The 27,982-nt window shown below is 36.1% G+C and overlaps 2 protein-coding genes across 23 annotated transcripts; one reads left to right on the forward strand and one right to left on the reverse strand.

The window, feature by feature from the left end:
* Positions 1–88: 88 nt before the first annotated feature.
* LOC128260545 (protein scalloped) lies at positions 89–27,959 on the reverse strand. 21 transcript variants are annotated; one of them, XM_052993645.1, is made up of 12 exons: positions 27,459–27,959; positions 25,937–26,439; positions 7,384–7,511; positions 5,261–5,399; positions 4,330–4,460; positions 3,108–3,848; positions 2,033–2,073; positions 1,777–1,966; positions 1,634–1,696; positions 1,388–1,560; positions 297–531; positions 89–229 (listed from the first exon to the last, which is right to left on the reverse strand). In XM_052993645.1, the coding sequence occupies exons 2-12, from the start codon at positions 25,968–25,970 to the stop codon at positions 116–118; spliced, it is 1,989 nt and encodes a 662-aa protein (XP_052849605.1). In that variant the 5' UTR covers positions 25,971–26,439; positions 27,459–27,959; the 3' UTR covers positions 89–115. The 21 variants fall into 21 exon arrangements, with proteins under 21 accessions (XP_052849605.1, XP_052849604.1, XP_052849602.1 ...); XM_052993644.1 differs by having other exon boundaries at positions 25,937–26,448; XM_052993642.1 differs by having other exon boundaries at positions 25,937–26,479.
* On the forward strand, positions 7,476–22,970 carry LOC128260547 (uncharacterized). Of its 2 annotated transcripts, XM_052993653.1 has the most exons (4): positions 15,453–15,546; positions 22,263–22,289; positions 22,351–22,609; positions 22,677–22,970. In XM_052993653.1, the coding sequence occupies exons 1-4, from the start codon at positions 15,503–15,505 to the stop codon at positions 22,731–22,733; spliced, it is 387 nt and encodes a 128-aa protein (XP_052849613.1). In that variant the 5' UTR covers positions 15,453–15,502; the 3' UTR covers positions 22,734–22,970. The 2 variants fall into 2 exon arrangements, 1 of the variants encoding a protein (XP_052849613.1); XR_008268146.1 differs by lacking the exon at positions 15,453–15,546 and adding exons at positions 7,476–7,612; positions 22,063–22,088 and having other exon boundaries at positions 22,263–22,970.
* Positions 27,960–27,982: the final 23 nt, after the last annotated feature.

Consider the following 27,982-nt stretch of genomic DNA (forward strand, 5'->3'; position numbering starts at 1 on the left):
TATTATTATTGTTGCTGCTGCTGTTGTTGCTGTTGTTGCTATTGTCGATAAACTTGTGAACGTGTGTGTTGATGGGATTCGCAGACAGGTCAGGCTCTGCTCCATGCAGCTTTTGCTATTCCTTAATCAGACGGTATATGTGGTGGGTGGTGCCGCTGTTCTGAGCCGCCACCTCAAAAACATAGGCTATGCACAAAAGAGTCTCCTGCGTTTCGCGGGCTCGCATTACCTGCAAATAAAACAAAAGATTTAATATACATTCATATGCTTGACATATAGATCACCATAGAACTTACTTGCAATATTGTAAAGTTTTCCAGCACACTGTTCATCATGTAGCGTTCCGGCAAGTTCTTCAGCTTCTGAATGAAGTTGATCATGTACTCGCACATCGGTGATCGCTGAATGCGGTAGACGTAGCGATTGTTCTCCAGTCGAGAGTACTCGCTTTCCACTTTCTCCACCACCTGCTTGCCAAAAGAGCAAACGATCGTGGAGCACACGAGCACGACATTCTCGTTGCTTTCATATCTGTGGTGGAAAGGATTCAGAATATTATTACAAAATGATCTTGTGTGCTTAGGCATAGTAGACCTAAACTAAGTGAATATTCCCCTTTAAATCTGAAAGCTATTTAAAGCATGTGAATACCAATTGGTACTTAGTTAGCTCATATTTTTAGTCAGTATTTATTAGCAACTTCAACCTTTTGTAACTGAGCCAAGTTATTACATTTACTTGCATAGCATTAAATTTGTTAATCGCTAGAATTTATTACATAAATTAAAGTTCTGTTTTCTGGAATTGTTTTTCAATACCCTTATGGATTCTTGGTTATTACTTTGAGTATATATTTGTTTTAACTATAACTATTGTTTGTTTGTTCAGTTCTTTATAAGACAGATTTACACAATTGTGCATTTAAACATATGAAATTTTATCTACATTAAAAAAATATGACAAGGGAGTTCTTTAGAAAAACCTGAAAAGCGATTTATGATTATGATTAGGAATTTATAGGAATCTAGATTAAAAAAAAAAAAAACAGCTTGACTAGTGATTTATGATTCACCACTGAATTCGGGTGACTACACTTAAAAAAAAAACTGTGTTGAAAATAAACTACAGACAGTTTAAAGGTATAAGTGTGATTTCAATGATAAATAATATATAAGCCCTGTTTACTTTTTTTTTAACCCATATAAGTTTTGTTTTCTCACTTGTATTAATTTACTACTTATCTTATTGAGCAATTGTTCAAACCCAATAGTTCAAAATTCATGCAACACTTTATTTAGTGTCTAGTGTCTAATACTTGGCATTAAAACTACTACCATGTGTTATATAATCGCTAATTGTTATTGATCTGCTATCTGTTGAGACTTACTGGCTGGTTACGCCATAGAAATCACCCGTTTCGCTGCCGGTCGTCAGGTCGGTGTTTAGGTCCGCCCAGCATTTAACTAGGTAGAACGCATTCTGTGGACCCTTTTCGTAGAGATCTTTGAGCCCCCCGGACTTTTCCGGAAACTTGTCGAATATCTGTCGGATATCGACAGTCTGCAAAGTGCATAGAGTGGTTGTTAGTTTTGGCTTATAATATAATTTATTTTATTAGATGTTTGGTACTTACCTCAAGCAAGGGATCGGAAAAGGATGGCTTGCCGCCCAGTTGAACAAACAGGTGACGGTTATACTGCAGATGAATGTGTAGAAATGTGATATTATCAATCATAAATCATAAAATGGCAAAGGAGGAGAGCTCTCTGCACATACCATATCATCTCTCTGGATTTCCATGAACGCCGTGAACTCGAGTAGGCGGAATTTGTGCGTGGCAATGGCTCGGCCCTCCCAGGGCAGTTGTGAGGGCGGAATGCCGGCCTCGTCCCCGGAGACGGCCGTCGAGGGCTTGCCGGCGGGATAGGGCGGCTGGGCGAAGGGCTTGATGCTGTAATCATAGAAACTATTGGTCAATGCAAATGCGTTGTATAGCCAGTTCGCCGTTGGGTGGTGCTCGATGCCAACTTACTCTTGGGACGTGCTCGGCTGGAGTCCGGGCTGCCAGAATTGCTAACGAGCGAGCGAGACAGGAGAGAGAGAGAGAGAGAGAGAGAGAGAATAGAGATTAATAGGGTTACCATATGCGTGGTGTATACCAAAACAAGTGGATGAGGTAGATAAATACAATTACGAGAGATGGTTAAACATATGGTGCGGCGACTTGTTAATCAACTGTTTCACTATAAGACATACCCAGCGATTTCAATGTTACATACGTATAGTATAGTATAGTATAGTATAGTAAAGTATAGTATAGTAGTACACAATATAACATACATAACTCTAAGTTAGACTCTATTTTCGTCACCGTCATCGTCATCGTCTTCGTCTATATATTGTTGTATTTTGTTTAGCAAGTTCAAAAAGCAAGGAGTTTTATCTTTTCGAAAACTGTTCAATGAGCAAGCGAGCGCATTAGGGTTTGGCTTAGCAGTACAACGGGCATGGAGGCATGGGGTCATGGGGTCATGGGGGCAACTCGTCGATTTTGAGTAGAGAGTAGTGATGATGGCTGTGAAGTGAAGTGCTGTGGAGTGAAGTGGAGTGGAGTAGAGTGGAGTGGATGTATAGAATGGATATGGATACAGATCATCGAAGGCGCACAGAGCAGAGATTGCAGCTTATTGCACATACTAATTAAGTAAGAACGGCGGCGGTCATAGTACACACACACACACACACACACACACACACATAACAAAAAAGCCAAGTAAGAGCATTGCAAATCCTAAATGAGCATTGCAGATTATGCAGTGGTTGGTGGTTTGGTGGTTGGTGGTTTTTGGTTGGTGATGGTGATGGTGGTTTTGGTTTTTGGTTTTTGGTTTTGGTTTCGATTTGGTTTCGGTTTGGTTTCGGTGCTACCCATGAGTTTGCAGAGCGTCTTTGGTTTGGAATTAATGCAACAGCGCGCAGTAGTAGTAGCTTGGTAATGAGTTGCGTGTTTTATTTTATTTTGTTTGGTTTTTTTTCGGGTTTTGTTTTGTTTTCGAACGGTATGACAGCATTTGGAAATCGAGTTGGAAATAATAACAGTAGCTTACGCCAGAATACAACGGCGGGTGGTGCAGTGGCGCCGCCGGCGGAGGAGCAGGTGGTGGCGTCGCTGTGGATCCACTTTGAACCACTGGATCCACGTTGTCCGTATCGCTGAGGCGATGTTGCTGCTGTTGCTGCTGTTGCTGCTGTTGCTGCTGTTGCTGCTGTTGCTGTTGCTGCTGTTGTAGGTGATACACCGCCGCAACGGCTGCCGCATGTTGGTGATGGTGATGGGGATGCATATGACTATGCGGTAGGTGCGGCGGCAAGTTGGGATGCGAATGCGAATGCGAATGGGGATGTGAATGTGAATGCGAATGGGAATGGTGGTGGTGCTGGTGGTGCTGGTGGGCTGGGTGGTGGGCATGGTGGTGGTGGTGGTGGTAGTGGTGCTGCTGCCGGGGCGAAGGAGCCAAAGCCGGCGGTCCGGAGGTGGAGATGGAGGAGGAGGCGGCATTGCCCATTACGGCGGGATGCCGATGCAGTGGCAGGGAATGGGTCAAAGAGAGATGCCTCGCATGGTGGCCACCACCAACTGCACCGCCAACTGCACCGCCAACTGCACCACCAACTGCACCTCCACACACCGATGATACCGATGATACCGATGCCGATAATGCCGAGGCGGCCAATGCCAGATTGTTGGCCGCTTGGGCGGACACGATCTGCGAACTGGTCATTGTGCTCATGACCTGCAACGTCTGCTCTTTCTCATTCAACAAATGCAAGGACACACCATTGGTTTCCTGGAAGAGAGTTTCAGTTGGGTTTTTGTGATTGGAATTGGGTGTAACGGGTGTATCGGGTGTAACGGGGGTAACGGGTGTATCGGGTGTAACGGGTGTAACGGGTGTAACATGTGCCTGCTGCTCCTGCTGCTCATCATCATCATCATCATCAAACACACGCAAATTTGTGCAAGTCAAGAATCGAAATCGAAATTGAAATCGAAAAAGGGAGAACTTGACATTGACCCTTCAATTGGGACAACAATCAGTGGGCACTTTTCACCTTTGTGCTCTCCTCCTCAATTCCCATTGCCCATTTCTAGGGTGGACCTTGAGGACAAGATCTTTTAGCTCTGCCTTGCTTTTCATGCTCATATTTTTAACCCTAAGAACTAACGTTTTCATTGTTTTTTTTTGGGGGGGTCCTACACGAATCTGATCTGAGAATATATGTCTACCCCACCGAAAAGATATTATCTCGATTTCTGGAGCCACTTACAACTTTGATTTTCGCCTGGATCTCGCGGAGTTTTCGCCGAGCAAGCACTTGGATGTGCGAGCTGACCTGTTTCCTGGTTCTCGTCTTGCCCGTGCGCAGTTTGATGTATCGTGCGATCAGTTCGTTGCGACCTGTAATATGCAATCACACAAAATCATCAGTAAATAGGTATTTTTTAATAGGCCTACATTTGTTATTAATTTGTATCACAAATATAGCTACTTGTGTTCGAACAAGTTTTATGTTTGGCAAAAATTCAAACCCTAAACCACGGTGTACTCCTGAAATCTCTTATATTAAAAAATTTATTCCAATCGACTTTGCTTAGAAGATATTTATAGATCGTAGAGGTATGCACACCATTTATATAGTATGCTCTCTTAAACATTTTTTATTCTTTTTTGATTTCTTAACTTTGGCGCTGAAACCTAACAGATTAGAAAACAGTTTTTGCTACAAAGAAAAAAACATTCCATGCACTTTTTCTTTCAAATAAATTATTATTGGTAAAGTTAATAAGTTGTGTTTGCTTTTGATTTTAATTTAAATCTAAACAGACAAAGAATGTAGAGTCGGGAAAAAGGTCTCAATAAAAAAACTGATCTTCAAAACATATGGAAAAAACAAGTCGAACTGGTTTCTAAACAAAACTAATTCTTCCATAAATTGCCTTTGGCATGGGAGTTCTAATAGCACAACAAGTAAAAGAGAGTTCAAACATAGAAAAGTCATGATTATAACATTACAGCTGACCATATCTGAACAAAATTAGAATGCACTTTGCAGCAGTAGACAAATTATAGCGTTTTGTCTATTCTACTCAGACCTGAAGTAAAGTCGAGTGGAGTAAGTTGTTAACAAAGTACGGATAACTAAGTTATCTGGGTAAGTTGGTGATTACCAAGATATATGTTCAGTCATGAGCACTTACCGTACATTTTACCCTCGTCGGATAAGATGATTTTTCTACGTCCGCACGGCGGATAAATAGATAAAGCCTCTTGAAAGCTCTGTTCGATGTCTGGGCTCCATACACCTTCGGCATCAGCGGACGAAAGATCCTTTTCGTCCTGAAATAAAATGTTTAAATAAAATGAATTAAATTAAAATGCATTACATAAAATGTTTAGTATGGTTTTTTCCTAATTTTGTGTTGATTAGAACCAACCAACAAGGTTACAATTGATGGATTTCGTGGGACAGAAAACAACTTTTGATAAATAATATTTTAAGAATTTTTATTTACAAATTTAAGTATGGTGAAAAAACGTTTTAAAGCTTTGAATTAATGCCGTTAAAAAACGAAAACACAACTTTAAATGTCAAACCATTTCTTAGACACACTTAAGAACATGCAAATGAAACCTTAGATTGGTGTGTACAATAAATGTGAAAAGTACAAGAAATTAATTTTAAAAATAAAATTTTTTTTAATCTGCTTTTTTCCTATTTTTATTACATATTTTATATCTATTTTTGCTCCGAATAAACAGTTTAGTTACCTAACTTACAGTATAACCTACAGATGTTAAGGAACTAAAAAGGCAACAAAAAATGAGGTAATGTACATAGACTCGTTCAAACCTACTGAGATTTTCTCAAATTGTTGTATTCTTTTCATGCCCTAGCAAATCTGTGGGGACCACAGTTTATCAGAATAAAATGGAATATGACTCAACGGAAAAATATTATTCTTATCTATCCACCAAGTATGAATCATAGCGGTGGTATGTGCGTTCACTAGATTTAGATTTAGCCCTGTATATTCCCAAGATTTGTATTTAAATTTGTTCTGCCCGAACTAATATTAAAGTCGTATTTAAAATTTGATGTGGTTCGAAGTAAATTAGTTTTTAGAAACAAATTAGTCACAGTAAAACTAAAAATAATATAAGACTTCATATTTTGTTTTTAATAGACGACCACAATAGGCCATTAAACAGATTTGCCAAATTGGCATGCCTATTGCGTTTTAAAATAGTATAATATAATAAAATCGACTGTTTTTGGATAAGGTTTTTAACGCCTTACCCTCTAGGTAAGAGGACACTGAAAAAAATGTTTTTTCATCATTAAGAAACTTGACTTTAGTGATTTTTCCCTGTAAGACATTTATTTTATGTTTTTAACTGATAAAAAAAAAAACGAAACCATTAAAAGTTCCTGAGACAGTTAACATTATAAAATATTATTGAACATAAATTTATTAATAAGTATAAACATATCTAAATATTAAAGCTGTAAGGCTACAACATTTTAATATGCTGAGAAATGTCTTGACCGCTACCCAAAAATGTGTACTTAAAACTATTTCAATTTGGGTTCAAAAAGACAACATCGACTATTTAATTTTATTAACGCACGAAAAGCATTATATTAATAATCCCAAACATGCTGATCTCAAAGAAGGCTGCCCTTGTTTCATTAACATTGACGAAACAGTCATACATTTTAATAAAATTCGGTCTTGCGAATTCGAATTCGAATTAAAAATAATATGTTTAAACAAGGAATATTTTCGATCAAGTATCTCATTCTGAAGAATCATTGTCGTTTTCCCGAATTCGAACTCTAAAAACATCTATCACAGTTTTTGTGTTAAAATCAAACTCCGGTTTTGGTTACCAGAACCAAAAAACTAATGGATGTACTATTTTCTTATAAAATATCTAAATCGGAGCTTTTTTGTGGTAGGATCGTCATTTAAATATTTGATTTGCCTACTTTGTAGATAATTGATTAACCAAGAAATGGTTATATGGTTACATTTTTTAATTCTGTTTTAGTTCTAAAATTAAAAATATATATTTTTAAAAGATAATTCTCAATTGCTTTTTGTGTACAAATTGCAGTCAACTTCAGCAAACGAGTCTAATTTTATGAATTTTGTCATTAAATTTTTGTCGTAAAAAAAAATGATTAAAATTTTAATTTTGTATTAAATTGGCTTCTCTAGCAAAATGTACTTTTGTTTTTCATATTTAAAAAATGAATGGGAAAGACTGAAATTATGACGTATAAACAAAATGACCGTATATTGATTCGTGATCTTACATCGCTCATATCACCAACATCCAGGTTTTTACTATCCACCATGCTGCCATTTGTGTCTGCCGATCCAAGTGCACCTGGAGGACCGGCATTCACTGGTGTCCACGGTGATGGTATGGTGCCGGGTCCAACTGAAAACAGAATAAGAACACAACATTTATTATAAAACAAGTAATATTTTTAGATGCCCGCCCAAAAATCACATATATAGCACTTGCGTTTCAAGATTTAGGTAAGTAGACAAAATTATAAAAAAAATCACTAGCTAAACCTGTTCCATTAAAAAGTTCGAACAAGTCAAAATATTTTTCTACTGGCCATAGAGACCACAAATGCACGATAAATTTACTTTATACCTCAAGTCCGACTGTTACCAGATAAAAAGTCGATTAATATTGATTCAGTTAAACCTTCTTAATGATATCAAAATCGGACTATGTCAAACAGCTGTCATGGAAGCAATCAATTTGATTTCTTTAAATTAATATTCATATCAATCGGTTTATACGATTTTAGTTATTCGTTTTTGATTTGAAAAAATCGATCGACCATATAATATAGCCTATAGGTTCATTTTTAGGAAAAATCAAAATAAATACGTTATTTTTAAATATATTTAATTTGATATATTTAGGAGTCATTTTGGTATGTTTCGATTTCCGCCTATAAAAACTAAAACATAAAAACGATCGAAAAATGATTTGATTTCGGAATTTTGATGAGTATACGTACCCGTATACGTAAAATATAAATCCTTTAGTGTGCCCTTTTCTTATAGTTATCTAAATTTAACATTTAACTCGTATATGTACATATATATGAATATATTTCAACCTGAAGTAAATAAAAACTTGTATAGAAATTATTATACTGATATTAAAAAATTAATTGACTTTTTGGCTTAACTTTTTAGATTCCGTAGACATTTGTTAACAACTCTTATGAGCTCACACATAAAAACTATAGTAGGCAGTGTAAAAAGTCCAGTTCAGTCTACTAATTGTGAGAATATATTTAAATTCAAGTCCCAGCATTAATACAAACCAACAAAAGTATTAAAAAGTTGTTAGAGATAAAAGAGGAAACGTTGATAGTGCGCAAGAAACGTTTGACTCATCTTGACTTTGGCGCAGCTATTCACAAATACTGGTTTTTATCGATGCCGACTTCAGGCAATCATTTCATGAAATGGGGAAACAAGTGTATGCATAAAAGCAGCACCCGTGTTCCATGTATATTCACTAACACACGAAAGTTGGCGATGAATTCAGCGGCATTTCGTGAAACCAACTCGAAACTCGATTCGGTAAATACAGAAACGCAACGCTGATGTGAAAAATTGTTTTTGTTATCAAAAAGCCCGCCAAATGTTTTAACCCACAGTCAGCGACGAACAAAATGAATGTCTATTTCATTTCAACCTTAATTGGACCGATTTTAATACAACATTTGTATCTCTTTGTTGGTTTAAGATTGGTGGGTCGATATCAAAATTAGAATTGGTGATATCAAATTTTAAAATTCAGACTTGATAATAGATAAATACCAAACAGAAGGTTTCAAAATTGGTTATTTTTTAAGAGGTCAAAATCTTGCTAAGGCTCCTAAGTAGATGGTGAGTAAAAAACATTGCAGCATTCGTAAGCTTTTGAAACCAAATTCACATTTCAATCCAAACTAATTTTTATCCCTTCTTTTGCTTTATTGAATGCCATAAAAATGTTATACAAAATTCCTTTCAAATTTTAAAGAATTTTCTGACCACTTCTCCTTTTTACGCTTCTTACAAAAATTGCGCTGGTGGAAAGGTAAACATACTAGCCTAAAATTTATTTTAAAATTTATTTATGCAGAAATAAACCACTTTAGTATAATATTGGGAACTAAACACAAAGGAAATTTTGTTTTGTGGTACCAAAAACATTACATTATTGTGTTGCATTAGATAAGTTGTAAGTCACAAGTTTCCAAAATCAGGGTCAAATGAAATCAACTTTTTAGACAATGATTGACTACCCGGAACATCATCATATTGTTTCCCGGCATTTCTCTGTTTACGTTTTCGCTGCGAACGTTGGAGTTTTCACTGTGAATGTCAAGAATTTAGGGCTGCACGGGAAAACTAACGGCTGAATGTTGCATAAAACTGGAGGAACAATTTTAATAAAGCAAAAGCTTATGGCCAGCCAACCCATCCGGCAAATGGATGGTGGGTGTGTCTCTGTGGGAATAGGGTGTGCTTGGGTATGTTGTTTTCGCAAAAATGTATGTAACAGGTGATAATTCAACATTTATAGCTCAGTAAAATTTTAATTTTTAGTGATACATTGTAGGGAAAATCGACTTTAGAGTTCTTCTTTGATTATTTTAATGTTTAGAAATACCGAAAAAGATTCCTATCATGATTTATAATTATATAAGAAATTTAATTATTTTGGATTAATTAATATAATCAATATGATTTAAAATTTGAGTAACAATCTACTGTATTCAACACGAATAATCTAAAAGATACAGGTTTTTAATTGAGTATCAATGCCATCCTGTCCATCCACTCACCCGATAATGATTTGAATTCCTCGAGGGAATCTAAATGATTGGAGAAGGGCGCCACTTTAAAGCCGATATCCAGCAATTGTGTATCAAATAAATTTGGAATTTTTTTTTTCAATTCGAAACAAATATTTTTAGTTTAGCATTTGCACTGGTGAGAGTCTAAATCTATATCTATCAAATCAAACATTTCTCTCAAAGTTTTGCTTTTATTTATCTTTATCTTTATCTGTATCTTTATCTTTATCTTTATCTTTATCTGTATCTTTATCTTTGTTTTAGTTAGTTGTTTTTGTTGTTGTTGTTGTTGTTGTTTTTGTTCGACTTGTTTCTTTCACAGCGTCAAAAAACAATCCCGGTCGGCATGAGCAAATGGGGGAAAATAAACTAAAATGCGATGCGTCTGGTTAAGAGAAACGCGCACGTCGAACTGAAATGTGCCGTAGCCGTATAGTTTCCACATATTTCTATTCTTTGTTTTGGCCGGTTCCTTTTTCTGCCCCTGGGCGCTGGTGCTGGTGCTACAGCTACAGCTACAGCTACAGCTAGAGCTAGAGCTACGCCGCTGTTTCGCCCATAAACCAACCTATAGGGATGGTTCTAGGTATTTGTGAGACAGAGGATAGAATGCAGTGGCACATACCCTCGCAGCGTACTATTGATAGAAGCCTTGATATAGTATAGTATAGTATAGGTATAATATGGTATAGTATAGGTATAGTATGGTATAGTATGTGGCATCAAGTGCGACTGAGGCCGCATGGGTATAGTGGATATATGTATGTAGAATGTGACTAAGGAGGGTAATGGAAATTATCTGAATTTCCAAGTCGATCGCAGAAGGAGCCAAAATAGTATAAATCCGCTTGCAAAAACGCGGTGTATGATGATGGGTCATTATAATAATGCATGTACTGCACAGCCTGGAACTGCATGGTATAGTGCAGAGTGTAGAGTGCAGAGTGCAGGGGTTGGTGGGATCGCTTTAGGGGTGAATGTGCCATTTTTCCATAATCTCGCACAACACACAATTCAAAAAGCCGAGCAAAGGGAGCAGAATAGCTGAACCGTGCATTAATGTTATCACATTGAATTTCAGAATTTCGACAGAAGCGGTTCAGGATAATTTCCAATTAGAAAACTAGAAACAGACTTTTGTGTACGGTCGGTCGGTCGGCCGTTCTGTCGTTCTGTCGTTGGGTCGGTTGTTCGGTCTACTCTACGCTTGAACTCAATTTCCTTCTGAAACTCGCAGCTGCTCGTGTTCAGTTTTAATAAGGGAATGTGTGTTTCGTTTTCCTGCTTTTCCATTTCTACCCTTAGAAGCCGCATTTTTGTTGTACGGCAATTGGAATTTATGGTATGCATTCTGCTTTTTCATTTTCTTTATGTATGCTCCGTCGCCTATACATATATGCATACACATATACAGATACATATACATATACATGACTGTGCCTGTGCCTGTGCCTCCTCGACGGGACCTTAAACAGCCATATGATGACGTCCTTAGCACACTCAGGATCAAAGTTAGGATCCACAAAACGTATTTTAACAGTATTAGATATTATAAGTGTATCCTTGTTTAGGGGTGTTCTTATTTTTAGTCGGAAGTTAGCAATGCAACCCTTTCAGACCCTTTAAAATACAGACATTCTTGACTTTTGCGTTTTTACAATATGCTTCGGGATCTGACGATTATAAAGAAAACGGTCGGTCCATTTATAGGATAAACTAGCAAAATCGATATAGAAATAAGTTTCTGATTTAATAAAAATCTTATAGCTGTTACAATAATTTTTAAATAATGGCAGACATATTTTGTTTATAATTGAAAGATTTTATAAACCGAAGAAGTTTCTTTCCTGTTCAAACTTAAAGTGTATCTAACCCCTCCCCAAAAAATTTCATACACCTAATATTAATTACTACACTTGCCAACACAAGTTTTCTTCAGTGGCAAGTAGAGTGGCAAAGTATTCTTAAAAATTTATCATAATATAATTCTGTTACCTAGAGTTATCTTTCTTGTCATGGTAAAAGGAACATACCAAATATTGTTTAATATAATTTCGAACAAAACAATTATCTTCTGTGTACCATGTCTCAACCCTTAAAATGACCCACTCATTCGCGCCATGAATATTCTGAACTCAGAATGGGGGTGGCGAATTCGCCAAATTTGTAAGGTCTAGAATGGATTTTATTCTGAAGTGCAACCAGAAAATAATTATTAATAAATCAAGTATGTTAAGCATTTTAAAATTGATTACGCAATAATGCTCCTTAAACATCAATGAATATGAAAACTACTAATATTTGCTAGTAAAGCAAGAAAGTAAAATTAGGTACAAGTATTTGATGGAGAGAGATGTGGAACAGGGAAGATAATTATAAATAAATTAATTTCTAAAAATATTTTTGAATTGTACTGAGCTGATTACGTTTATTGGTAAAGATTTTCGTTTCGAAAATATAAAGATTGCAGCCCAAAAAACTGTTTTAAGTAGATATCTATATTAATCTTTAGTGTGAAGCATTGAAGCTTAAAACATCTTTTACGATCCTGATAGTCATATGGTACTATTAACACAGGGAACATAAAGAACTCTATTCAACTCAATTCAAAGTGTTATGGGCTTTCAATGTCATTTTACGCCATAAAATAGAACCGCCATGCGATCTTTGTTTAATCATCATTTTTATAATTAAATACTAATGGAATAAAATAAAATAAAAGTGTAAAACAAATGTTTCATTTAGCTTTTTTTTTTAGTAATTATAACGACTTTGCAGAGTATTAATAATTAAATTCTTTATTACAAACACTAAATATTTTAAGTTGGATTTTCCTACTAAATGAAGAAGCCATTGCCAACCATACAAAGCAAATACATATATATGTATATATTCCTGATCAGCAGCATCTCTAGACATGCCTCAAGTTTTTATATTTGTCTTTCTTAGTAGATCTTTGACAATTGTCTTTTTTATACCCTTGCAGAGGGTATTATAATTTCAGTCAGAAGTTTGCAACGCAGTGAAGGAGACGTTTCCGACCCTATAAAGTATATATATTCTTGATCAGCATCACTATTAGAGTCGATCTAGCCATGTCCGTCTGTCCGTCCGTCTGTCCGTCCGTTTATATGCAAACTAGTCTCTCAGTTTTTAAGCTATCTGCATGAAACTTTCCCAAAAGTTGTCTTTCTATTGCAGGTAGTATATAAGTCGGAACGAGCCGGATCGGACGACTATAGCATATAGCTCCCATAGGAACAATCGGAAAAAGAAATGAAAAAAAATTATAACTTTGCTGTTTTTTAATTTTTTGTTTAGTTCTTCGACATATAGCAATGTTTAATTATTTCAGAATTATGGTATAAATTTTATCAAAATCGGACGTCTATAGCATATAGCTCCCATAGAAATAATAAAAATATATAAAATAACTATCTAATAATTGAGCTGCAGATCATCATAGTTTCAATGTTTTTTTTTTAGCACATACTCAAGTAAATCATAATTTAAATGTTTTCAAAAGTATTTAATTAATGCAATAGCTGCAAGGGTATATGAACTTCGGCTTGCCGAAGTTTGCTTTCCTTCTTGTTTTTTTATATTGCTGGTATAAAATAAATTTATGAGAAACATTTAAGAGTTCAAAAAAACATTGGTAAATATTCTATAGCTTTGTAAATATTTAAAGAGACTTTTGAAATTAAGCATGTTGATAAGTTTAACATTTAACGTTTCACATCCGATTTGGAAGCAACTAGCTAATCCTTTTATCATATTATAGACAGTTACAGTAAAATGAAATTCTATTCAACAACGAAATAATTTAAATGACGACTATGCAATAAAAACAAAGTCATGCAGTTAACTTCCAAAGTTTGTAATTCAAAATGTCTGAAAATCTAAATCGTATTAATTGGCCATTTCTTTGAGTCATGGGCACAGTGGTCACTCGAAACAGTAAATTAAACAAATGCTAGGGTGTTTACTTTATTTACTTTACTTTGTTCACTGTAGGACAGGTTTTATGTGGATATCTTTTAAACTAAGCAAGTACAGTAAATAAATTCAATCCAACAAACAAATCTTGTAATGATCCTGACCTGTAACATTCATACCTTACGTATAGTTTTCTGTTTGGAGATCTCTAACAGCGCAAAATCGATTATTATTATGCAATAATATACAAAACACCTACACTTGTGAAAAAAGGTGTACCCGAAAGGCGATCGGTTTGTAAAATATGATCCGATATGATACTGCAAAAGAAAACAACATAACCCTCTGGAAGTTTAATAATAAGATATTGTAACTTAAGCTTTGCCATGCAACTGAATTATTCATCTTGGCAATCGAAAGTTGGCTTCTTCGTTTTGGATATACATATGTATGTAGATCGGATGTTCTTATGAATGTATGTATGTATGTATGTATGTATGTGTGTATTTATGTATGCATAGATTTAAAGCAGTTCTGGTCTCTGTTTTTGTTTTTGTTTTGGGTGACTTTCCTCGTGAACTCTCTTCTCTCCACTCTCTATGTGCTTTTTTTTGTTGTTGGTAGGGAACGGGAATTGGACTGCTTACGAGGAAAGTCACCAAAAGCAAAGACCACCACTCCGGGGGGGTGATTTCTTGGTGACTTGATCTTGGTGATGGTGATTCGGATTCGGATTTGGATTTGGATTCGAATGTGCAACGGACCTGCCTGTTGTTCTGTTTTCTCCGCAACGTCCAACTCAGTGCAGCCGAGGTTGTTCCGCAGTTGCAGCAGCCCAGTGCCGCAAGTGCTCGAGCTGGTAATGTTTTTCATGCAGCCAGCTTACTTTTACTGTGCGTTGTCGCCTAGTTCACGGAATTAAAATCTGTTGGCGCTAGATTTAGACTCTGATGTCACCACCGTCACCGTCACCGTCGTCTCGGCTGGTCAAAGGCACTCTTATTATTATTATTCGTATTCGTTTGTAACAGTTAGTTGGATTTTTTGTTGTTTTTTTTTTTTTGTTTTTGCTTTCGGTAAACAAGTAACAGGCTTTATATTATGGTGTTTTTATTATCTATTCCCGTGATAACGGCGGAGCGTTGTGGTGGAGGCAGCGTCTGGACTGGAAACCCTTTTGCTTTTTGGATTATGTGGCTTATTCGATACTTGTTTTTGCACTACTTTACTTTTTCTCGACTCGACTCGTATCGAATCAAATTTCGATTCTACGTGTATACACCACACATGCATATTCACATACTTACATCTGCAATAATTCATGAATCGGAGTTCTTGAGGAAGTGAGAAAGATCTTTTTCATTTCAGGCAACATCTTTTTCTCGCCTCTCATTCTCATTCTCTCAAACACTCCCACTCTCTATCTCTCTCTATTTTTCCCTCTCTCTTTCTCTCTCTTCATCGCTCTTCCCCTCACTGGCATATATATATATATAACTGTGTATTCCGTAGTAAGAGTATGACCAGCTTTGTACAATATCGTAGTCTTTGTGCCAGCGAGAGTGTGTCTGTAAGCCTTTCAGTGGAAATAAGGCGCAGCTGCGGCAATAAGATGAAGAAAGAAGAATGGCCACCAGAGAGCAAACTATTGGATAGGTTTGTCGCTTTTTTATACATTTTAACGTTTAACGTTAGTTAATGGGGAGAGCAGAGGAGAGGAGAGCACGTAATTGAGACGGGGCTTTTAGCGATGACGATGACGATTGTGATGACGATTATATGTATGGTGTATGTAGCTTGTAGTCTGCAGTTTTCATCTGCTTAAGCAAATAGTCTGTTTTTCTGCACAAGTGCAGTTCTAATTGTGTGTATATGCGACGACTACTGTTGTGAATGTGCAAAAGCATTCGCACATGTGTGCATGCACATCACATGTACATCGCTGTGTATGTAGATGTACAATTTATGAAATACTTTTTTTTAATTCTGTTTTGGGGCACCTAGAGGTATAGGATAATTTGGCAAAGAAATCACACACATTCATATTCTTGGCCCCACGCCTACTGTTTATGAGATACGTGCAAGAAAAAGATAAAACAAAAAAAAATCAGAGAGAGTAAGAGAGAGAGAAGGGGAACTAAAAAGTGGCCACGGTCGCATATTTAAACAAATCTTCTAAAATATATATCTTTGTAGATAGATAACATTAAAATACACAAAACGCATTGGAACAGAACAAAATGATAAAAAAAAGAAAATAAAACAAGTCCAAATCCAAATCCAACGCAAAGAAGGAAAATGTATTTAATAATCTTAAACCCACGCACACTGTGACAGCCGCTCACGGCTGTACGAAAAGGGGGCTGAAATGAGAGGAGGCGAGGCGGCGGCGCACACAACGATGACGACAACGAAAACGAAAAATCGCGGAAACACTGCGAAAAACGCAACGCGCAGAAGCGAGAGAAACTCATCGACTGAATCCAAATTCGAATCAATACAAAGAACGACGCCGACGTCAGCGTCGATAACACTAGCTGGCTGGTCTGGTCTGGTCTGGTATGGTTGTTGACGTTACGTTGGCTTGGCCTGGCTCTGGCTAACTCATTCTCTGCTTCTGCTTCTGCTTCTGGCTCAGCTTCTGCTCTTGCCGAGGATAGCCGACTATATAGACGACTTCTGCCTCTGCCCTGCCAGCATAACTGGTGGATCTGGTTGTTTAGTTTCCTAACCTAACACCACACAAACGCAACCAAAACGCTGCCTACGACCACAGACGCAGATCACAACCCGATCAAACCCCCGAAACCGAAACATCACCATCACACCAGGCACCATCACACCATTACAAGTGCACTGCTTAAACCCCACACTCAAGCAATTGGGGAGCCAGAAGAGAAAAAGAGCAAGAGACGTTATTACTCAACGCCCGCTCACGCTCGCGCTCTCTCTCTCTCTCTCTCTCTCTCTCTCTCGCTCGCTCTCTCTCTCTGCCTCTCTCACGACGCCGTCGGGTGTGACTAATAGTCGCCGAGCTTGATGCCGCTGGCGCCTTAGCGCACGATTTCGATTTCGCTCACTTTGTAACCCTTGCATGGAATAGAGTGTTATAACTTTGGCCAGAATTTCGCAACGGAAGTCCTTCGTCACTCCCCACTCTCTGACCCCTTCAAACAAAATAGCGCCTTAACCAGTGACGATCGCAAGTGCAATGGCCAAGTTCCGCTTTGAAATCATGTGAGGCATATGGCTAATACTCCGTTAACTACTTTTATTTTGGGGACACCACATTACGCCCATTTGGAATAACATATCGATATATCCATTTTTATCATGCGATATTCAGTTCTAGCGATCGATGTCTAATTTTCGTACGATCTACATCTTTATCTGACTATAACATGTTGCCACATTTGACTTTTACTACCTCCTAATTGTAGATCGAAAGGGTATATTGCGATCGTTGACAAGTAGGTTGCGGGTAAGGGAAAGCATTTTCGACCCCATACGATATGTATCTTCTCGATTATAATCTGAATGAACGTACATTTTTGATGCTAAAAAAAAGTTTTTTTTTATTCTATCTATCGTCTTACTAAAAATGATCAAATTATAAATCAAATAAATATTAAACAATATGTTTAGAAATTATGGTCAAGATATGTACATAACATGGTCAATGACGCCACTGCATAATTTTTTGAAATTGGTTCGCAAAGTAACGGGTATCTAATAGTCGAAACGCTCGACTGCAGCGTCTATTCTAGCTTTTTCTTGGAAAACCACGTATGTACAAAAATAAATCTGCGCGACAAACTTTTAAAAAAATTATAAAAACGTGTCAATATGTAATTTTGGTTCCAATAAAAATAATACAGAGGCTACTACTGAAATCCCCAGCGAATTGGAAATTTACCCAAATCGAAGACAAACTCAACTTTTAACCGTATAGCAATAGCGTGATTCAATCTTAGGGTAACCAGACTTTGGCAAATGTAGACTTAATGGTCTCCCGCAAAAACCATTAGCTTAACCTACATTTCTTTAAACACGGTTTTATGAGACATTTTTCTGATAGGATATATCTATATCGACTCGCTTGGTGATGCTGATCAGGAATACAATACTGTACCTACTATACTTTCCGAGATCTTGACGTTTATACGGACTGACAGATCGATCTCGATCTCGAGTTTGGTTCAAAGTTTGGCCCCTTTCATTGCCGAAATAAGCGTAGCCTATCCAAAAATAAGAAATCAAGGCCAATTCATATTGCGCATGCGTGCAGGCAAAACTTTGTGTAACGGGCTTGTTAGAGACAACTTTTCGATTTTCAAGAACAAAACTTTAAATTAAGTTTAGAAAAGTTAAGAACATTTAATTCTAAAAGTAGTATAGATGTTTTAAAAATACAATATTTTTAATTATTACTTGTACCAACATCAAAACAAATATTTAATTTCAAGCCCAGTGTAGAACATGACTTTACAGATATTCGGATAATCCGACTTAATACAACAAATGCTTATATATCTGTAAATGTACTTTATTATCAATAAAAAAATGGTTGTAGAAATGCCATTCCGTTTTCATATCCTTACAAGACAAGTCATTTTATACTATTGGAGTAACATTTTAGGGATTTTCATTCGCAAACGAAGTGATAGACTCATTTGGAACATGTGAGCCTAGAAAAAACTGTGCCTTCTTAGGATCGTTATCCTCCACAATCTGTCCCAGCAACCAGAGGCGATTGTCCTCGCTCCTGAAAGCCGAGAAACGACTTCGGTTCCAGGCTGATGTATCTGCCGGCGGGCAGTGATGGCTTCAATGTGCTTGCCTAGCTGCACATCGCTGTTGACCCTTTGGCGATTCATGTACAGAGAACTTAAGCGGGCGCACTCCAAACTGGATGGGCGACACTACAGATTCAAAAGAAATCAGTTTGCAAAAGATGGCTTGTTCCACGGTCTGGAAGGAACAGAGCAAGTCCATAGACGATGTTGCGCTCGAATCTAATGTACACCTTCGCCCTGATGTGTATCGGAAGGATGCTCTCCAGCCGGATGGCCCCTTGGTTCAGCTGAATGCCGCCTCCTGTCCTCAGAAGGTACTTAACCAGGTCCACTATCATGTAGTCCTGCCTGTGGCCCTCCAGCACCATGGCCTGTTCCCACTTCATCGCCATCCAGCGAAAGCTGATCCGCTCTTTAGAGATAGGGCGTAAAGAGGTGACTACCTCGATGGAGCAAATCGAATCCTTGGCTATCGACAGGGCACCAGATGCACATAGCGATCGAAGAGAATCAGCATTCCCCAAGGAGCGTCCCAAGTGCTGGCCCAGCTCGTTGATGTGCTTACGATTAATGGCTTAATGGCAACCAAATGCTATAGAGGTGACTCTTTATCTGGGCCGCCGGCACCGGTCCACGACCCTGGGCCGTCAGCTCGACCAGGAGGTGCTCCAGTCCGTCGAAGATCTCGCCCAGTTGAGGCACCTGCTCGGCCACGAATAAGTCGCTGGACATCCGTTGGCTCTGGAAAGCACTGCTAATGTTACCAACGGTCCCTATCCTGAACCAACTTCACCGATGGCCGAAGTATGTGGACAGTCGAATAGATCGAGTCTTAGACTTTTTCCTGTATTTCCGTTTCGAAATGGGTATGATTGGAATGGTTTTGATTTAACCTCCGTGACCTACTTTATGTTGTAAGCCCTTCAAAATCAACTTTAGCCTATTCCAGCAGCCCAAAAAGCGAGAGTCAAATAGTTTGCCGCATATTAACAAACGGATTGAACACCGAAGAGAATGCTCGTGTTAAAGCTGACTTAATTTTTAGACCTAACTAGTAAAAAATACAACTAATAAATTGACAATATCGTTATCCAAAAATAATCATAAATTTGTATCCGCACAGGGCAACGCAGATTTTTTTCTAAAGTGTGTTCGATTTCCAGGATATTGTACTGCAGCTTTGATAAATTTTCTAAATCGAAATTCCTTTTGCTTCTTATGAATTATAATAACGTCCTGCTTGGAGCAAGAAAATATAGTGCAAATGTTTCAATGCGCCAATAAGCTAGTCGATTAATAATCCAATATATTTTACTTCAAATGCTTGCCGTGAATTATTGAGTCCAACAAGCTAATCTCCACTATCCCATTAGAGAACCATTAAAGGCAAAAAGGTTCGAGATATTTAACCTGCTATGTTAGATTATTTTTAAAGGACAAAATTGCCTGTTTCTATCAACAGGTTAAAATTAAAGAAGAACGTTTTAGTCGTGGCAGATTTTTATAGTCTATAAATTTAAATTTGATACATTAAAATGTTTACATTTTTGTATAAATATGTATTTGTGAAGGATTGGCATGGTTTATTCTTTTAACAAAGAGTTAATATTTTAATTAATGCAATTATATCAGATGAAATTAGATGACTACATCCTAAAGCTGGCATTTGTTAATTGTACTAACAGTCTAGTTTACAAAGCTTACTTACGCAATTAAAGCTATTAATCGATCTGGCCAAATTCCATAATCAAAATTCGGTTTTCATGTGCGAAGAAAAAAAAAACGTAGTGTTGATGAAATAAGATCTTTTTTTTTTCTTGCACAATTAACAACCGGCATGAAATTCTTAAAAATAATATATAAATCAATTGGAAAGTTAAAGAATCTCAAAAGTTATAAAGCCTAAAAGTAAATTATTTATTTTTTAAAAGCAAATTACAATTTCATAAACATTCCGAATTTTGTTGTAATACAAATTATTTTAGGAGTTATATGTTAGATCGTGAATAGGTGTTTATGATGTTGTTTAAAATCAACTAATTAAAACCAAAGAAGTTATCTTTGTAGCTATTTTTTCAAAACCTACTGATTTTCGTAGAGTCTAGAAATTCTCACTTTAAAAAAAAAAACCTTTGATCGGTGAATAACTTGTACCACACATACCGTAGAAAAATTGACAAACTCAAACTACCTTTCGATACCATTTAAGCCACTTAGTTTTAGAACAACAGCAGCTGTCACGTTCCGCAGACATGACAAAACGATCATTTTGCAATTGTACACGATTTACTTTTCCATATATATAATAGAAACCGTTAAATGCGACATAACTCAACTATTCGTCATTGAAAAATGCACAAACTTCTTAGTATTTATAAACTAAAAGAACCAAATTTGTATAAGGTATTTAGGAAACATAAACTATAACAACAAAATTTATACAGCCATATATATATAATTTTTTTTTTTTGTAACAATTTTAAGCGTTTTACCTTTATAAAATTATGGCATAATTTTAATTTATATTAAAAGTATTAAAACCTCATCTAGCGACCAAATTTGCATTGTGGATCCCTTGAATTTGTACAGAATAAAAATGTTGCATGTTTCAGAAATCGCTTTTGACTGTCTCATCTAGAAATATCCCTAACGACTCTAAAAAAATTCTCTCGTTCTTGACCTTAGACTATTGTGCTGTTCTTTTTTTTATTTTTTACAATTTGTTTATAAAAAACGCAACTGACTAGCGAATACCGATCATACAAGAATGACGAAACTTTGCTTCTAATGTACATACATACATCGTCTTTCCGAAGACTCTGTCTTGTTAATTTTTAAACAAAAGAAAATGGAAACATTTTTAAATGGAATATTAAGAGGGTTTTTTATTATTTATACAAAAAATGTGGGAACTATTTTTTTGGTAGTTCCTGCAATGTTAAAAAAATTGGTACAAGTTTTGAAGCCATTGGTCCACTTGAAAAAAGAAACAGCATTTTTATATAGATCGTCTTTTCAAATTTAGACTCAAAAAATTAAAATATTTGCAGAGGTTATGTTTATTTAGTAGGATTTTTTTTGATAACGATTTTTTTTTTCAGTACCCCCTTGAAAAAATGGTAAGAACAAACTTTGCAATAACAGTAAAATATATCGTCTAATATTTATCGTCTTTCCGGGTTCAGCCTCTTTTTTGTTAGAATTGCACCAAAAATGTAATGGAACCTTTTTATTTATAAAAAGGCCTTTAGTCTACTTGAAATGCATCCTAATTTATATCGTCTTTTCAAATTTAGACTCAAACAAACCATAACATGAAACATTTTTAAATGAAAAATGATCAATATTTATAAAGGTTTTTATTTTGTATTTATAGGGATTATGTGGGACTAAAAAAAATTGGTAAGAATAAACTTTGTTTCCTAACATACATCGTCTTTCCTAGTTTATACTCTTTCCTGTTAATTTTTGCGAAAAAACGTAATGTAAATATTTTTTAAAATAAAAATGTACCATATTAAATAGGTTTTTTTTTTATTTTATTTATAAAACAAGATGTGGGCATTTTTTTTTCAGTGCCTCCTGCAAGGAATACACAAATTGGTAAGAGTGGTTGTCTGAACATGACTTTGGCGAGTTATTACGAAACATTCGCTGTATACAGCGGATATATCTACATATATCTCTACCCAAATGCGAGTCTCAAGCAGATCTTTGGTCCAAGTCGGAGCAAACCAAGGGGCAAACCATTCGTCTGTGTAAAAGAAATTCTTTGTCTCATACCAGCGAAGATACGAACGACAACAGGAACGGCAACAGAACGGAAAAACGGCAAACGGCACAGAAGAATCGACGGACCGGGAACCAAAATAAATGCGCAATGCATACATGGAGCGCACACGAGAGCGGGATGGCAATACAACGTGACATTCCTTAAATTTTTGTTTGTGTTCAGGGAACATTAAAAAATATTTTTATCTTGTGCAAAAGAACCAACTTCTGATGGGAAGAATCCTTTTTTTCAAGTTGCTGCTTTTGCCGCTTTGACGATGCCGACGATGCCGACGATGCTGCCGTGCTCCGCTTCTTCGCCGCTGCTTTTGTAGTTTGTAGTTTTAAGGGGGAACTGGAACTGGCCAAACCGAATCCCGAAAGTTTCTCGGGAAGAAGGAACTAAGAAAAATGTACAGTGTGCCGAAGAATTCTCTTCAACAATAAACAAAAGAAAACTATGGAAAAATGTGCCTACAAAGTTAACAAAACCTATACATCGAAGTTGTCATTTGGAACCAAATTGTTATTGGTTTTTATAAAATAAGAAAAAATTTGCATTTTAGTTTTGAGGTTGAACCCTGGAGTCCCGAAAGCTTCCAGGGATGAAGGAACTAAGAAAAATGTATTGTTTTTAAAGAAATATTTAAAAAATTTAAAAATAATCAAGAAAATGTGCCTACAATGTTAATAAAACTTATCTATCGAAGTTGTCATTTGGTAACAAGTAAATTTGTACATATGGTTTTTATAAAAAATTGTCCTTTCTAGTTATAAGGGCCTGACCGAAGTCCAAAAGTTTCTAGGGAAGAAATAAATAAGAAAAATGTAAATTTTTGCAGTAGTAAACTTTTAAAAATTAAAAAAGAAATTCGAACCATGTGCCTACAAAAGTTAATTAATACCTAGTTATCTGGAACAAGCTAATTGAAACATATGGTTTAAAAAAAAAAAAAAACATTTTTTTTGTAAGCAAGCGATGTCTGGTCAAGTAATTGCTTCCAACTTCAAAATTATATTGATAATGTAACTTCCTTGTTTTCGAATATAGAAGTACTAACAATACCCAGCTCTAGCATTAACCATATACGTACTGTAATAAATGTAATATTTTTATTAAGACTTTGAATATAATTTCCAGTGAAAGCGATAAGATCAATTTGTTCAAGAAGCTATTTGTTGCTCATGTTTTTAAAAGCTTAGAAAAACCAAATAGTTATTAAGTTACTAACAAATTAATTGAAGTTAATCCGTAGTTGAGAGTACTGCATGGATTCTACATGTAGGTTTTAAAAAGAATCGTTAGGGATTGTTTTCTTCGCTTAACTGATAGAACTTGCTACCACGGTGAAGGTGACGTTTTGTATTGAACTAGCGTCATTCAGTTTATGTGAATGTAAGGCTTTACATTTATATTGGAAGGCATTCAAATCTTTCAGGGGTCTTCCTTTAATGCTTTTACAGTCATATGCTAAGATCGAATTAAAACTGCATCGACTGAAGCATTTTCGGTGTATTCGTAGTAATTCTATAACTTAACGAGTAAAGCAAAGTTTTTACGCGGATATCCGAGGTAAGAAGACAGTGCCATTCTCTACATCTGAAGAAAACAACTCCTGCAAATTTTGGGTTCCACATTGAATTTGTCAACTTTCAGAAAAATTTGAGCTTATTCAGGCTATTGCATTTTTGAGAGCCTAAGCTTTAAAAAAGACTGTGATGACTTATGCGGTCAAGCATGCTGTTAAAGCATAAATTGGCGATTGAGGAATGATCAAAAAGGCTATCGACTGTTAAGTAGTTTTTCCGGAATAAAAACTGATATAAGTGTAGATTTATTGTGGAATTGAATAATGCTGTGTCATGGTATGGTAAAAAGCCGCATATCGTGGTATAACTTTGCTGAAACTCGGTCAGTTCCAGGAGCTTTTTTGTGTATCACCTACTTGCAAGATACAATTCGTTTTCTTTGATTTTGCTTTCAAAATTCTGCTTTTTACTTTAGCTTCATGGTGATAAACCGAGAGAGTCGTGTGTACTCATCATCAACATAAATATATGTAAGTAAGCCCATTTAAGAGATCCATTGATATTATAACATAAAATCTTAATCAATCATGTTTTCAACTTTGTCATCACTAGGGGCTTCTGTTAGTTATTCTGGTCCTTAAGTTGTTAGCAAACACTTTTTAATGTTTTAGGTTAAACTAAACTTTATGGAAAATTTTACCGTTTTATACTTTGAAGATTGAGTTACACATATTGCATTTGAAGATCCGTGGATGTTTTATTTGTTAAAACCTTGGAAAAGACGTCGTTTTAAAATTTTTTCTTACTTTAAAGTTGGTCTGGCATCACTGATCTGAGTACCCGCAAATTTTCTTGGACATATCTAAAAACAAAAATGGCAACTGACAGAGCTCTCCGAAAAATGAACAACAAACTTTAATTTCTTTAAACCTTTTATCAATTAAAAAAACATATTAATATTGATTTTTAACTATGATTAAATATGGTTAAATTTTAAGCTAGCAGAATTTGTTTCTAATCTAATCTTTGTTTGCCGAAATTTTGTATTTCGTGATCTCATTTTCATACGCCAAAATGTGGAAAGGGCTCTGCATAACAATCAATTCTAGGGGATATTAAATAAGTATTTACCATATCTTTTGATCATATTTGTGATACAGAAAAAATTGTTAGTTGACTCAGAGTGTTCTGTATGTACGGTACTAATAGTTGAGTTAACCACAACAGCTGTTGTTTTAACTTGTTGTTCTATTCTTTTACATAGCATCTTGTTAATGTATTTAGTTTTGGCTTAGCTTACTGTAAATTACTTAAAAGTGAACTCATATGAAAACTGTTTTTTTTTTTTAGTTATGGTTCAGGATCATTTCTTTTACTCTTCCCATGCTTTGACTTCAACTAGAAGACATTTTTCGAATAAACTTGCACTTAGCGATCATTGGTAAAAAAAAAAGCTTTTATTATAACCCTGCAGATGGAGAGCTATTATTATTTAAGACAAATGTTTGAAGGGGACATTTTTGTCCCTATAAAGAACGTTTTTGTATTTTTGATCATCACTAGACGAGTCAATCTAGCCATGTCTGTCTGTCCGCTAGTCTATTTTAAAATCTAAGATCGGACAACTACATCATATAGTTAATCGATAAATAATAGGATAATACGATTAGCATACATATACGCATATAACTCAAGATATAGATATTTTTACGATTTCAAAAATACATTTTAAATTTTATAAAAGACGCAACGACTTAATCATTAAGCTGTCATAGGGACGTTCATATATATACATAGTTATTTGAAAGAATATAACATTTCTGTTAAAACCTGTTAAAAAAAATATAGAGCTACAATTGAATTTAAGTTTCGAATTCTAAAGGAACACATTTACACCCTGTGTGTTTGAATTCTTTGTGGCAGGTTTGAATAAAAAGCTGAATACTTACTTTTGTACAAAAATTTTGAGTAATCACAATCCATGTTGCATTTGTGTGAAGATGTTGATGAAACACGCGGCCGTTTTTAAAATTTGAGGTGGTAATGATTGGGAGCTCGAGAGCTCGAATCGATTTATTGATTGATTGCTGATTAAGTATTCACCGCACCTTTTTGGGTGCCGGCTCTTGGACTTTGTAGAGATAGAAAAGAACACAGCTGCGACAGTTGCTCAGAAGAAAGCGATCCATCAGATGGGCTAACCGCACTTAGCATTTTCCACATTCGATTAGGACGAATCTCGCGATTTCTTTGGGTCGCCCAGTTACATGACCATTGTGTCATAAGCCCGGCTTGTCGGTTTCAACTTGCATTTGTTTATTTTGTTTATTGTGTTTATTGTTGTTTTATGTAGTTTGTATTGTATTTCTATTTCTCTGCTGCCTTTGTGTTTCCCCTTTCCGTGGGCTTATTATTGGTTATTGGTGGCGAATCATCTGTGCACTTTCAAAGACTGATAACACTGCGTATTATTATTACACGGTTTGCCATTACTGCAATTTGAATCCACATCCAAATAAGTATTACATTGCGCTTTTTTGTATTCTTATGGATTGGTTTTGCGATCCCTTATTTTCTGGTATTTACACAGTAGTAAAACACTTACAGATACAATAAAAAAACTCGGAGGTGCTTATTGAATCTATATCAGAAATAACACCGACTATCTAAATGATTTTTTTTTTATTGCCATGTGCACGTTTTTGTGGTTAAAGTTAAAAATTAATTTAAAATCGTTATTATTTAGGCTAGATTTTCACAGTGACTCAGATTTCTTAATAAATTAGTAGCTTTGTTAAATTAATGCACTGCGGAAAAACAATAACAAAACAAAAACAAAAACAAAAGAGAAAAAAAAATGTGCTCAGTAGGTTAGGTGTTGGTATTATTTGTTTAGTTTTTGTTAAACTCGCTTGCTTGAAGACGACGTCGAGAGGTGTTTTTTTTTTTTTTTTTGAAAGTGGGTGCAACAGTTGTGCAGCTATCAGCGCAAATGAATCTCAGCGGTGATTCATAAGCTGTCAAATAAATGCACACAGAAAAAAAAGATGTAAAACAAAAAAAAAAAAAAAAAATAGAGTGGCCGAAAAGCGCTCCGAATTACCTGCGCATTAACAATAACGGCGCGAATCGGGATACTACACTACTATGCACTCTCTAGTTTACACACACCACACACACACACACACACACACACAAGCACACACGGAGGCAAATTTACACTGGCTTACATGAAATGCAATTATTATTTTACTTTTCCACGGTCTGTTTGAGATCCGGTTGCAGCTTATGGCGAAGCTAATTAAACTAAACTTTGTTTACCCAACAGGAACCCATTGTCGTAGGATCCAAAAACCCATACCCATCGATAATGGTAATATCATGCGATTTTCCGAGCTATTTATAAGTAATTTGCGATTTGAAGACAGACAACATGATGATGATTTCCTTAAACTTTGCGCTTATTTTTACCGGCACTCTGTTTGGACTACTTGTACACCGAAGAAGATAAAACATATCCGACGGATGGGGAATGGAAATCGTCATTAAAAAAAAAACCGCAATTCTATTATATGTGTTTTGCTTTTCTGCTGCTGCTGCTGTCGCTGTCGCTGTTGCTGTTGCTATTCGTTGTTTGTGTTGTTGTTGTGCATTCGGTTTTAATTTTAACTAATGTTAACTAGCTCTCGCAATCGAAATAACACAGACGCAAACGATGGCATAAACAGAACTACCAATGAGAAATTATCTCAAAATGTATTTCAGGCAAAAAGTAAAACAGTAAAAGCTCCTCTCATCGAGCACTCGCACTCGCCTTCGGATTCGCATTCGGATTCGCAAACCGACCGACCGACGGAACAGCCGAACCGAGCCGAACCGAACCGAACCGAACGAACGACCACCGCAACCGCCCCGAAACAAAAGCAGCAGAGAAAAGAGCGGAAAAAAAAGTGAACGAGCAGGCGTACATATGAGTAGAAACTGACAGCAAGAAC

This window comes from Drosophila gunungcola (genome assembly GCF_025200985.1).
Source record: "Drosophila gunungcola strain Sukarami chromosome X unlocalized genomic scaffold, Dgunungcola_SK_2 000032F, whole genome shotgun sequence".
Classification (NCBI taxonomy): Eukaryota; Metazoa; Arthropoda; class Insecta; order Diptera; family Drosophilidae; genus Drosophila; species Drosophila gunungcola.